Source organism: Penicillium chrysogenum (assembly GCF_028827035.1).
Source record: "Penicillium chrysogenum strain IBT 35668 chromosome Unknown utg000004l_segment0_segment0, whole genome shotgun sequence".
NCBI lineage: Eukaryota > Fungi > Ascomycota > Eurotiomycetes > Eurotiales > Aspergillaceae > Penicillium > Penicillium chrysogenum.
In genome coordinates, this window is record NW_026622752.1 from 5177934 (window position 1) to 5190482 (window position 12549).

At 48.7% G+C, this 12549-nt stretch overlaps 4 protein-coding genes across 4 annotated transcripts; 1 reads left to right on the forward strand and 3 right to left on the reverse strand.

The window, feature by feature from the left end:
• Positions 1-266: 266 nt before the first annotated feature.
• Positions 267-2573, reverse strand: N7489_007926 (uncharacterized protein; the record flags this gene model as incomplete). The annotated part of the gene is made up of 2 exons (XM_056713676.1): positions 267-2503; positions 2561-2573. 2 exons carry the CDS (start codon positions 2571-2573, stop codon positions 267-269), a joined length of 2250 nt encoding a protein of 749 aa, XP_056567391.1.
• A 404-nt stretch (positions 2574-2977) lies between these two features.
• N7489_007927 (Rab family GTPase) lies at positions 2978-3848 on the forward strand (the record flags this gene model as incomplete). The annotated part of the gene is made up of 2 exons (XM_056713677.1): positions 2978-3046; positions 3096-3848. The coding sequence occupies 2 exons, from the start codon at positions 2978-2980 to the stop codon at positions 3846-3848; spliced, it is 822 nt and encodes a 273-aa protein (XP_056567392.1).
• Positions 3849-4137: 289 nt separating this feature from the next.
• Positions 4138-6577, reverse strand: pmt2 (uncharacterized protein; the record flags this gene model as incomplete). The annotated part of the gene is made up of 4 exons (XM_056713678.1): positions 4138-4787; positions 4858-5644; positions 5701-6384; positions 6437-6577. 4 exons carry the CDS (start codon positions 6575-6577, stop codon positions 4138-4140), a joined length of 2262 nt encoding a protein of 753 aa, XP_056567393.1.
• Positions 6578-7399: 822 nt separating this feature from the next.
• N7489_007929 (putative MFS monosaccharide transporter) lies at positions 7400-12447 on the reverse strand (the record flags this gene model as incomplete). Its single annotated transcript, XM_056713679.1, has 11 exons — positions 7400-7791; positions 7850-8291; positions 8404-8674; positions 8730-8923; positions 9013-9301; positions 9369-9446; positions 9505-9923; positions 10181-10360; positions 11092-11908; positions 11971-12119; positions 12253-12447. 11 exons carry the CDS (start codon positions 12445-12447, stop codon positions 7400-7402), a joined length of 3426 nt encoding a protein of 1141 aa, XP_056567394.1.
• Positions 12448-12549: the final 102 nt, after the last annotated feature.

Consider the following 12549-nt stretch of genomic DNA (forward strand, 5'->3'; position numbering starts at 1 on the left):
TTGCAATTCGAATATACCATGGGGGAATGAATGCAAAAGAATACATTATTTTCTCAGAGAGCTGCTTTGGCATCGCTCATAACCGAGATGTAATAAATGCAGAATGTATTTGCTTGTCAAGTCTTCCAATCTACTTGAAAGTCAAGGATTTTCGCTAAAGCATATGGAGATATTACCACCGCTCAATCGTACAATTAAATGGCATGGGTCAGGAGCTTATAAGATGAAGGGGGAAAGGGCAAAAAATAGAAAGAAAAGAAACCGACCTAGACCTCTTGATATTCATGTCCGAAGCGCGTCTGCGAGTCACCAAAGAGCCAACCAGCCTCGCGGCAGTACCGGGCTTCTCTGCCGTATATACCGACTTCGCTCGCCCAGCAAATCACCGCCGCATCTACAATATCTGCGATCACACCTTCCATTGCACCCAGTGTGGTCCAGCCAATTGTTCCAGCAATAAGGCCGACGACGTAGGCATAAAGGCTGCCACGAATGGTGCCACTGGACGCAGAGGTTGTCAGGCTCCGAGCAGTGGTCACCCAACCACCGAACCCTAAGGCTAAGGACATCATGAAACGGGCAGCGTAGAGGATCAATTTAGACAGCCGGTATGAGAGTAGAGACCCCGAATTCCCGGGCGACCGAGAATAGGAACGGGGATGTAAAGACGTCGAGGCCGCCGATGGCGCAAGGATAGTCATTTGACTCAGCCCCCGGGAGGAAGCGGCAAGAGGCTGCGAATGAATCGCTGCATAGGTGAGAGAAAGAGGATTGGTCAAGAAAGTGATTGGGGTGGGGACGAGTGAATAGGCGAACAGACTGAGCAACGAGGAGATGCGACTTGGTAGCAAGAGCAGAGGAAGTCGAACCAGTAGCCCCAATAACCTGGACAAAGAGATCGTGCCAAAAAGAGTCGTAGCGGCGTGAACGATGGCTGCCTGAACAATCTGCCTGGAAGTGGGTGCGGGTGTGGTTAAGCGGTGGAAATACCACTGGCTCACTGTTGCAGCGGTGACAGCACGCTGGATGCCTGCGATGATGCCGATCGACCACAAATAAACAACAACGAAATAGATACCGAGCCACCAACTACCCACGTCAACGATGAACGATTTCGACGTAACGAAATGACCGCCCAAGAAGACGCGAGTGAACATCAGCATCCAGGTCCAGGTCCAGGAAACAACACAGACCAAGGCACCCAGACCAAGAACAAGCAGCTCAGGATTGGCGGCCAAGATTCGACAAGCAAATTCGAGAATGCCTATGGCCTTCCCTATAGACTGACGGCCACGCACAACATTGTAGATCCACATGGTGGCTATGAGAAACGGGACAGCAGAGCCCCATCGCATCGCCTTGTCTTGGATACTCGTCCCATGCCATGGCCCCTTGAAACTTGAGATGAAAGGATACAAGGAGAAAGAGTATAGGATAGCAGGAACGGCCACTAGGATCACATGGACCAGAAGTCGCACATAGGATCGTAGCAAGGCCAACCAAAGCAGGGACACGAGAACGGATACAATAGTATATATTCCGAGGAGGAAGAAAGATCCATGGACAGTCATGTATATTGTATCGCCCCATTTTGATTTGTCTCCAGATGGGGTGGATGTGTGAAGATATACGAGAAATGCAGAAGCAAACAAGCCCGCGAGAGATATCAAGAACAACTGGCCCCAGAAGGCATCGTGCACTGTGTTCTCTGAGGCTAGCGGTGATACCGATGTTGGAAATGAGCTTGCCGAGCTGGGCGGCCGTGGGACATCTCGCGATAAAAGCTCAGCCTGCTCTACAGTATGTCCATGCTGAAGGGAACCAGAGGGCTCCTTCAGTAGTTCTCGTTCTCGGAATCTCTGAACAGGTGGGTTGCGGGCACCGGGATTGGATAAGGCCTGATCATTGTCAAAATCGGCCCGTAAAGAATCCTCCAGACCGACGTCAACTAGATGGCCTCGAATTTTGCTACTGCTTGGGCTGGGTTGGGATACCGGCTCATGCTCTGGAGCTTCTGCCACAGACTCGATAGGAAAAGTGCGAGCACCAGAAACACTCTCTTCTCCTCGCCATGAGCTCTTGATGCCTTTGCCAGGACGACCATCGTATGGTGAGCTTCCCTCCTCAAACCCTGAACGTTCAGAATCCTCGAGTTCCGAAGATTCTTTCAAGTTGCTATCGCCAAAATGCCGCCTTGATCGTTGGAGTGCATAGAAATCAGCGATTTCTCGCTCGCGTTCTGTTTCGTCATCTTCCTCTCGAAATTCATCTGTGGCACTGAAAAAAAGGGGAGCTTGTTGAACCGAGGTGCGGGGGGCAAAAGGAAATTGAGATGCCTGGGATGCACCCTGCCGATAAGGATCGCTGGGTCGTAAGAAGGAGCGCGATGAGGGTTGCCGAGGGTGGCCTTGGTGTTGACCAGGGCGGCTACGACCCGTTCTTTGAACCTCATCTGGTCGAGAGGTTACTCGCGACTGTGATTGAGCAAGAAATCGTGAGGCATCTAAGGCAAGGCATTAGCCATATAGTCTTCTAATATTCAGGATCTTCCGGTTCCTACATTCAGAGAACATGGCCTGTTATCGCAACAAAGTACGGTGAGTGGGACAAGACTGATAAATCACAAGAAAGGGAAATATGCTGAGGAAGTCAAGTACGGTCGGATATTAGGAGTATAAAGGGAAGTGAGAGAGACAGGAAAGTCTTTGAATTTTTTTGAGATATTTGAGATATGCCAAATCTAGGAGAGAGAGTGTGTGTGTGATGTCTGGGGATAAAGTGAAGGACTACAAGGGTCACGCAGCTGATGAAAGCGTCATACGGGCACGTCAGGCTTGATAGATGACTCAGCTGATAACCACCCCGGGGCCTGGGGCATACCTCCGTAGCTAAGGTCTCCAAACGTAGGTAAACTGACCTCCGCAATCTTTTCATCTCTGATTCTGGGTTCTTTTTTTTATTTTTCTCTACCCTCTCCATGTCACAGCCATGGGATTACATTGCTAAGCTTGTCTGCATTGGTGACTCTGGCACTGGCAAGTCCAGCGTAAGTGCTATCTGTCTTGGACCTTGTACCTCCGCTAACCAAACAATAGCTCACCGTCCGACTTTGTGAAGGCCGCTTTTCCCCATCGCATGATGTGACCATTGGGGTTGAATTCGGGTCGCGAATTGTGCCAGTTGGTCCTCCAGCGTCGCTAGAGCTAGATCTTGATGAGCCTTCTCTCGGATCGTCAGGTGATACATTTCCAGAAGCATCTCCCACCTCCGGTCTTCCTACCCCTCCACGAAAACCACAAGGTTCTCCCAATCAAAAACGCATGAAACTCTCCCTGTGGGATACCGCTGGACAAGAGACCTACAAGTCTATCACCCGCTCTTACTTCCGGGGCGCCTCTGGCGCTCTCCTAGTCTTTGATATATCCAGGCACTCAACCTTTATATCTTGCACCCAGTGGCTGCAGGATTTACGGCATATCGCAGAAGATGGCATCGTTGTCATCTTGGTCGGTAATAAGACTGATCTGGCGGGGAGCAGTTCTGGATCAAATCAAAGGCAGGTCACCAAGGAGGAGGCTGAAGAATGGTGCCGCATGAATAATGTGGTTCGCTATGTTGAAACGAGTGCCAAATCTGGAGATGGCGTTGAACGAGCGTTCCTGGAAGTTGCCGAAAGAATCTACCGTAACATCGAAACGGGAAAATACGACCTCAATGACCGCCGGAGTGGCGTGAAAGGGTTCGGGGCCTCAGGAGGAGCAAACACTGGAGTGCCTCGAACTGTTACGTTGGGAATGGATGATGCTATGCGCAGAGGTGGCAACGGTTGGACCGGAGGATGTTGCTAAATCAACAATCCGTAATAATAAATAGTCAGCAACATCTGGCCCCGACATATCATATTCAACTGGATTGTTTTCCATACGCCAAGCGCGACTACGGCGGTCGGGATGAGAACTCTACTATCTCTAATAACATTGCATTTTTTTTCCTTTACAAATACAGAAAGTAAAGTGAAATTATCCATGTTGACTCACACACCCATGTAGACAGGTAAGGTCCAACTTGAGGTGGTCAACACGAGCTAACAAGCAGCCCTAGAGAGAGGACAAGAACACGTCATCAAGCGATCCATGATTAGTTCGCATTCGCCATTTTCCATCCGGGTAGCCAGCGTAGGTGAGTCCATTGCTGGTTAGAACCCTCCATCCCAAATACAATCGCTCGGAAATGAATGAACAATCCGACAATGATCACGTAGAGGAAGGCATACACCGCCGCAGACAATCTGGGATTCATCTTCCGTGTCACCCAATCGACGCAGAAGCCGAAGTTCAGGATGGCATAGTAGAGAGCCGGATAGTAATGGTGAACATAAGTCACACGAGCCATGATTATGAAGGGAAGGTAGTGCAAGACCCATCCGATAACCGGGTACAAGCCGGAGTAGTGGATGTGACGGATATCTTCGTTGCTGAGATCATTGTAACCCCTCTGCCAGCGCAGAAGGTACCAGAGGAATAGAAGACCAAATCCACCAAGAGCCGCAGTACTTCCCCAGTAGACCAGGGGGTTTCCTAGGAGATAGTATTTAACAACGCTATCATCCCAAGAGCACATGCGCAAGCCGACATTGAGAATCGGCCATTGCCAAAACTTGGAAGCCAGGTCATCTTGCTTGTCAGGATCAGGAACCAGAGCATTGTTAGAGGTCATCATGGCCACATTCAAGTGGATGAAGTCCTTCAAGAAGGGCGATTTATAGGAGCCAGGATCACCAGGGGGTACTATGAATAGGTCAATAATTCTGATCGCGCTCAATCAATATCAAGTTTTGGAAAAAAAGGATAAGCTTACGGCGCTCGTTGGTATGAGACTCAACATTCCAGTGAGTGTACACATCGCTGGGTTTGTTTTCCTTGGTACACGTTGTTTCAATCTGCTTGAAGCCCCATTGAGGTAGATTGACATTTCCTGCCCGCAGGTAGCAGCCTAGGACTGGATGGCGGAGTCGGAATGCTGTTGTGAGTGTCCGGATCTTAGATCGATCCCGAGATGCAACATCGTCGACCACCTCCACTTTCCAGTGGTCTTTGTCATCTCCAATGGTAATATTTCCGTAAGATGACACCTCGTGGTGTGATTTAGTGATTGGTGCTGGGATAGCGTGGGAATGCAGGTTGCGACCTGTCTGTCCATGAATCAGCCGGATGACATCGCCATCACCAACGAACCGCAGATCAGCAGTGGCATCATAATCCGGCTCCTGTCGGTTGGGATAGATAAACCAGTCGTTGTTGGCATCTTTGTGGTGGTAGCAGGTGACCTGCTGCTGCATAGATCCCTCCGGGTAGGTTTGAACATGAGAGTGCAGAAGCCCTCCTCCGTAGCCCATATTTTTGAGTGTGACACGCGACCCAATTGCAAGCTCAAGAGGGCTGTCTCTACCAACCTCGGTACCTTGCAGGTTGGCCTGGAAAAGCGAGCTCATCTGGGCATCACCTGGGCCACTGTTCGCCAGGACCAAGAAGTGCAGATAAAAGGAAAACATGTAGACCAAGATTGGGATAACAATCAACCCCACGACACGAGCAACCAGGTGTTTTGCGAGCACAGCCTTTTCGAACGCATCCGTGTTAGCTAGCTGATTGGTGATCGACTTTTAGAGAAGCCCCCCGGGGGCAGAAAGCAAACACTCACCCGTGGCATCTTCAGGTCGCCAAATTTGTTCCAGAGATCGTCAATAGTATAAAGACCGACAAGAGCAGTGCAGAAGAAACCGACCCATTTGACACTACAGACACAGCCAATGCTCAAGCCAGTCAAACAGAGCCAGGCATACCATTCCAGCGAAAAGCTATCACGTTGCAACCGGTGGAATCTTGCCCAGCACATTGTGGTAGTAAATGTGAAACAGAGCAGCATCGAGTCAAGAAGTATAAACCGGGAAATTGTTGCGTAGGAGTTCTCACACAGCACCATCAGGCTAATCAACCAGACTGTGGCCCGACGGAAGTTCAACTCTCGCGCAGTGTAGTAGGCAAGGGGAATGCAGACTATACCAAAGGCAGCATTGAAGGCTCGCATAAAGGTATAGTTCACATCTTCTGGATACTTCTCGCCAGACTTGAATTCAAAAGACCCGTTATAGCCAGCAAGATAGCCGGACAGGCCAACAAGCATCTTCCCCAAAGGCGGGTGGACATCGAAGTAGAACTCGCGTTTCAGATAGTGGGAACCGAATTTACCGAAGTGGGCCTCATCCCAGGTCACAATGTTGGAACGGCCGATCTGGTACAGGCGGGTGAAGAGGGCGAGTGCAGTCAAGATGATAGGGGCAATGATCGGCTCCCAGCTAGCTAGCACATGGAGGAACGAAGGTGACTGTCCAAGGGGTTTAGAGCGTGTATGATGATCTCGAAGAACGCTATCTCACCTGTATTCTGGCTTTCTTCACATCTTCATCATTCATCCGGTTTGAGTCCAGATGAACTTTGCTAGTATCGGGGACATTTCTTCGACGGAGGTCAGACTCATGTTTGGCGCCCGTGCTCACAGCAGTGTCCAGGCCTGCCATATTGCGCTGTAGTAATTTCAAAGGAAATGTGCCAACTGAATGGGAGAATAGGTAGGAAGTTAAACTGAGGAATACCGAGGTAGACCGATAATAGAAGGGCGGGTAGCTTAATAGAACATAGCCATTCCCCTGGGCAAATGAGTGATAGAATAGGGCAAATCTAGCGGATTTACCGGAAGCAAAGCCAGGAGTAGATTGGAAAAAGATAATATAAAAAAGGAAAAAGAAAAAGAAAAGGTTGAAGTGAAAATGAAATGAAATTAGGTGAAACAAGAGAGTGGGCTGATAGAATAAAGGAGAAAGTGAGATCCGTGGCCTCAAGGAGGATAAACAAGCCCACTTTTAGTGGGCCGTTTTCAGAAGTCCGAAGTGCAACAGTACATTTTTGTACATAACTATTACTAGAGATATACTATAAATGTACTAGAAATGTACTTATCTATTGGTGATGACATTTTCAACTATCTCTACAAGTCAGCTTTTATATCCATGGATGACTAGTACCTAGACATCATACATACACATTATATATTGTATACAAGACACGTACAAAGTACCTACTATGTGGGTATTAGTACTACGTACATATATGTATGCATGAGGATGTTCAAGACTATATCCACAGAGGTATACGATTGATCATATAAAACAAACCCCCATACAACAGGAGAATTTTCGAGGACTTGAATATGTACCGGAAACTTGAACACAAAGAAATCAACTAAAAACATTGGTAAATGGGGAAAAAAGAAATATATGACATTGAATTCTTTGGTCTTGCTTCCTTTATTCAGTCCGAGGCCACAATTATCCGTACCCCTTTCATTGCTCGTCTCCTTCTCCTTGCTCCAAACGTCTATATTGACTGCTGGTAGCGCCCGGGGCCCCTCGATTTCGACCAACCATGTTTGAGATCCAGCCACCAATTCCTTCGCCGCGCACACTGCCCTGATGAGAATCCGAGCGTCCACGTTTGCTGCTCCCTTCATGGCTTGAAGTCGGCGGATCGATATCTAGGCCAGGGATGGAACTCTCCGCCCCAAATTGACCATACTGTCGACGCAGATCGAGCGATGGGACGGGTGAACCAGCACCCATTAGCGATCCCCGTTCGCCTTGAGTGGCCGGCGTCGGCATGGCGGTAGAAGCATCGCCAAAAAGATCGTTCATATCTTCGAGGCGAACCCCACTCGTTTCGGGGTACAAGAAATAAACTGAGGTGATGGTTAGTACAATAGTCCCTAGTGGATGACTATGGATGACGGATCATACCAAGCACAAAACTGCATGCACAAAAGAAAGCATGGACCAGATATAGCCGCCACTTGATAACTTCCTGAAGAACAGGGGTCACCTCGCCCACGAGCCAATTGAATGCCCAATTTGAAGCGGTGCTCAAACTTGCACCTTTGGCACGAATACTCAAAGGCAAAATCTCCGGGGGATATAACCATGGAATGGGGCCCCAAGATGCCCCGAAAGCTGCGTTATAGACCATAACGAAGATGACCGTCAGGGTCGGGGTGGCGGGAATTTCAATGTAAATAAAGTAGGAGATAAGAGAAAGCGAGATGAGCATAGCAACGGCACCCGAAAGTAAAATTGGTCGCCGACCCCAGCCATCCACAAGATACCATGGTGGTATGGTGGACAGCAAGTATGAAATACCATTGATTCCAGTCATGAGGATGGCATCCCGTCCAACCCAGCCGGCCTATATTGAAGATTGGTCAGTACAACCCTGAATCATTTTGAATCATGCTTGAATCCGGGATGGCCCTGTAAGAAGGGGATACTGGATCCATAGCGGTGTATCATATTCATACCGATTCAAACACAAGAGGCGCATAGTATGAGATTACGTTGATCCCGTTGAGCTGAGCTAGGGCCTGGGCCGACATTGCAATCAAAACACGTTTGCGATACCGGCGGAACATGTCTGAGTAAGATCGCTCGCCCTCCTGTCGCTGAACGAGGACGTTCATCTTGATCTCACGATATTCTTGGCGGGCCTTGTCATTAAGGAGATCTCCTTCCCCATAAAGATTTGCGATTACCACCATGCCCTCCTCGTCGTGGTCATTATCAAGAAGCCACCTAAGTAGGGACCTGGGAGTTAGCCTGGCAGATGACGGAGGAGATTTCTACTCACCTAGGTGATTCACAGATCACCAGACTGCCAAGTCCAAGCAAGGCACCCATGATGCACTGGAAAAGAAGTGGCAGGCGCCAGGAGTAGTCGCTATCGATGAAGCTACAGAAATAGTCTACCCACACACTAGTTGCATACCCAGCAATATTGCCGGTGAATTCAATGCATGCGAGTTTCCCACGGTTGTGAGGAGGCTTGAAATTCGTCAGCATACCTAGCGAGAGAACGGGAGCGGGAGGTAACCAAAAGCCTTGGGAATTGATGAAGAAAGGGGTTCACAAACCGAGATTTCAGATTGGTAGACTGGCACAATGGTAGAGAGGGCACCGACGCCTAGACCGGCAACGACACGACCGACCATCATCATGGGAATGCCCGTGGCAAATGCTTGGAAAGCACCGCCAATGAAGAACACAATGGAGCCATAGAGTATAGTCCTTCGACGGCCGATCATATCACCAACACGTCCGACGAGGAGCGAGGATATGAATGCTCCAATTTCAAGAACCGCAACCACAGTACCAATTGTAGCCCGAGAAGGCTGGTTGAAGTAATCTTTGAAGTACCAGCCACTGCATCTGTTAGCCACAATGTACTCCTCAATCTCTACAGTATATGCTCGGGGGGTTAGACACGAACGTTATGATGCCAGACATTACACCCTGGTCATAGCCAAAAAGAAAGACACCCAATGATACAAACACACTCGTAAAGTAACTACACGCAAACTCAAGTCAGCGGTGAAAACAACGGTATTGGTCTTTGATACACTCACAGTAATGGCTTTCCCACTAACCCGTGCATCTGGGTGTTTGGCCCATTTCTGGGTGTCATTATGGCGGCCAGAACGTGTTCAACTCTCGAAATATGCCGCGGGGGAGGTACTGGTATCCTGATCTTTTCAATATCGACCACGGAACGCTCGTTGCTCAAGTTTGAAGGATAGTGGACGCGTTTGGGCTGCTTCCTTCGCTCTTTCCGACGCAAAAGCTGTCGATCCGAGAAATTGCGAAGGTGGATTTGCAGCGGATCTTCAGCCTCAGCGAACTGCTCGGCGAGATCACCGGTATCTGACCAGATTGAGAAGTCAGACCCGACCGAGTGATCAGACGAGTGGGAAGACCGTCGGCTACCCTTCTCGGTGGACTCCAATAACTTGGCCGAATGTGTCGAGCGGGAATCAGACGGTATGGACTGGAGCGGTATACTAGAGGCGCGTGGGGGAGAAGTCGAAGAAATGATGGCGGTATTGGCGGGCTGAACCTGGCAGCCCTTTTTGTCCTAGGAGGAAAGAATGCGGAGTCGATGAAATTAATGATATCGATAAGAGGTTCTCCGCAAGGAGTCAGCAACGGTACCACCTGGGCACAACCCTGAAAGTCACTGTATTAGTCCGCGATAGGGCGCCACACAAGCGATGTGGCCGCGGGCGACTAGCTACGTAAAGTCACACGCGACGCAGGATGACGAAGTACCGTCAAAATGGAGTGATGATCAGGCGGAGATTTGGAGAGAGGGGGGGGTGCGTTTGGGCAAAAGTAAGGGTCCCGAGCCAAGCAAGAGAGCATTACACAGCCAAAGTCAAATATAGAATAGAATAAGAGGGATTCAGATGATTTTTCATCGAGTGTCTTTTTCTTTTTTTTTTCGGAAATGCTAGGTTAAAATAGTAACTGCTTTTTTGGGAGGGGGGGAAGGTGTCTAATAGAAGAAAAAGAAGGACAAGCCTATCCTAATATTAGAGGACATTTGGAGACAATATGTAATGCCAAGTGGTATTTGATTTGTATGTTGGACGCATACGGGAGGACGTACTAGTACTAATATGTACTGGATCGTATCTAATGCGGGATGGATCGGCATATGGGTTACTATTTACGTATACAACCTTGGAATATCTAGATTGGATGGATGTATGTTGTATACATACAACTACAACTAATACATATAGTACATAGTACTAAGTATAACGTGAACAAGCAAATGTTGTATACAGACTCAGTCCAAATAGAAAATAGGGAAAAACTTCCTGTGATTCTCGAATGTAGGGCAAAAAGCCTTCCTCGAGGTGCCTAGAATAACCCAACCTTTATTCTTGGTGATCAAACTTATCTTGCTATATACCAAGCTATATGGTTAGGTACTCATTTAAAGTCGGGTATCACTTGCATATGTACATAAATGTATGTAGGTCTAATGAAACAAGATTCTAGGTCTATAACGCCCTGACCAGAACAAACCATGTGCTAGAAAGAAAAGCAAGAGAAATGTCTCAAAAAGTCAAAGCGAGAGGGGATGAGAAAACCTATCAGATGATACATTATGTGAGAAGGATGTCATATCCATCACTCTGGATATGGACAGCGTCTGCGGGATTTGCGTAGCGGCGGCGCACCAATTCGAAAATGATGAGGCCGGCACTGGTGCTAGGTACTTGGCGAAGAGAGCTCCCAACAAACCCACGGAATAACCAGGGGCGCCAGCCTCCGGCCCGCGCAGCTTTTCGCTTGCACCTCTTGAAGGTCTCCTGGTAGGCGTGGTAGTATAACCGTATCATCTTCTGTCGCGAAGGTACAAAACTAGCCTGGTGATCCAGGTATTCCAGCCGACCTAGGTGAAGGTCTTGAACCCTACTTAGAGGATGCTGAATGGTTTGTTGAGCAACCGATGCCACAACACCAGCCATCATCAGGAAACAGGGCTCCAATGAATAGTGGGGCTTAATTAGTGGTACACCGCGATCACTAGGCCCGGACGATGAAAACCTGCCCACGTGGTCGACTTGCAGGGAGCCATAGTACCAAGTGACGAAGGAATAGTAGGACTGTGACTTGATGTATTCGAACGAGGAGAAGAACACAGCATATCCGAGTGAATCCCGCATAAATGACAGGCTCCAACCTGCGAAGACTCCACGGAGGCCAATCTGTTTGAGCTTATGATGGCCATAATGCCACATACTCCGGTACTGACCCTCCAGCATGTCACTGGTTTGAAAGCGAACCTGTAACGCGTCGAGAGGGGCGGCTACAATTGACTGAATTGTGCCGGCAGTGAATCCAGCAGTGAATGTTGCAGAAGGAGGAGCCGGGGGCCAGACTCGCTTGACCCCTTGGGCTACAGGTTCATGTAGGGCCCCCAAAACCTGGAGATAGGACGTGTAGAGAACAGCACCAACCCTGGTATATATTGTTAGCGCTTTCAAGTCACCCAGGACCCCCCATCCTCAGAAATATCTCACCCTGCATTTGCCATCAAAGGTGGAAGCACTTGATTCGGGATAAAGCGCCAACCATATGTCCGAACAGCGTGCAGCAATAATCCCGGGGTTGTTGTATGCAGAGACCATTTGCCTTCGGCGACACGTGGGTTCACAGCTCTTGCAAATGCCTGTTTCAAATAATAAGTAACGAAGGCTGGGGATAGGTTGATTGTGTTTCTCATCTGTTGTAGATGGTGGGAGGCTGTACCATATAACTAAGCGCAATATTGTCAATACAAAGATCATTAGGTCGAGAGATACTACATACTCAACACGCATACGAAAGAAAGCTTTGATCGGTGCTCTGAAGTAGAAGGCCACCATCTGTGCACTGAGAGCGCGAACGCCTGCGGCAGATGCTCCGGTAGCTGCATCATTGCGAGAAATCCTTCGTGAACTTCCTGGAAGTTCGCCGAGATGGGGCTCGAGAAGGATAGGAGCTATTGGAGACTTCATTGTTTACAAACAACTAAACAGCCACAGTGTACATCATAGGAAAGGGTGCTTGTGGGGTCTCAAAGAGAGACTGACTCAAATGTCGACAGTGAATTCCAAAGC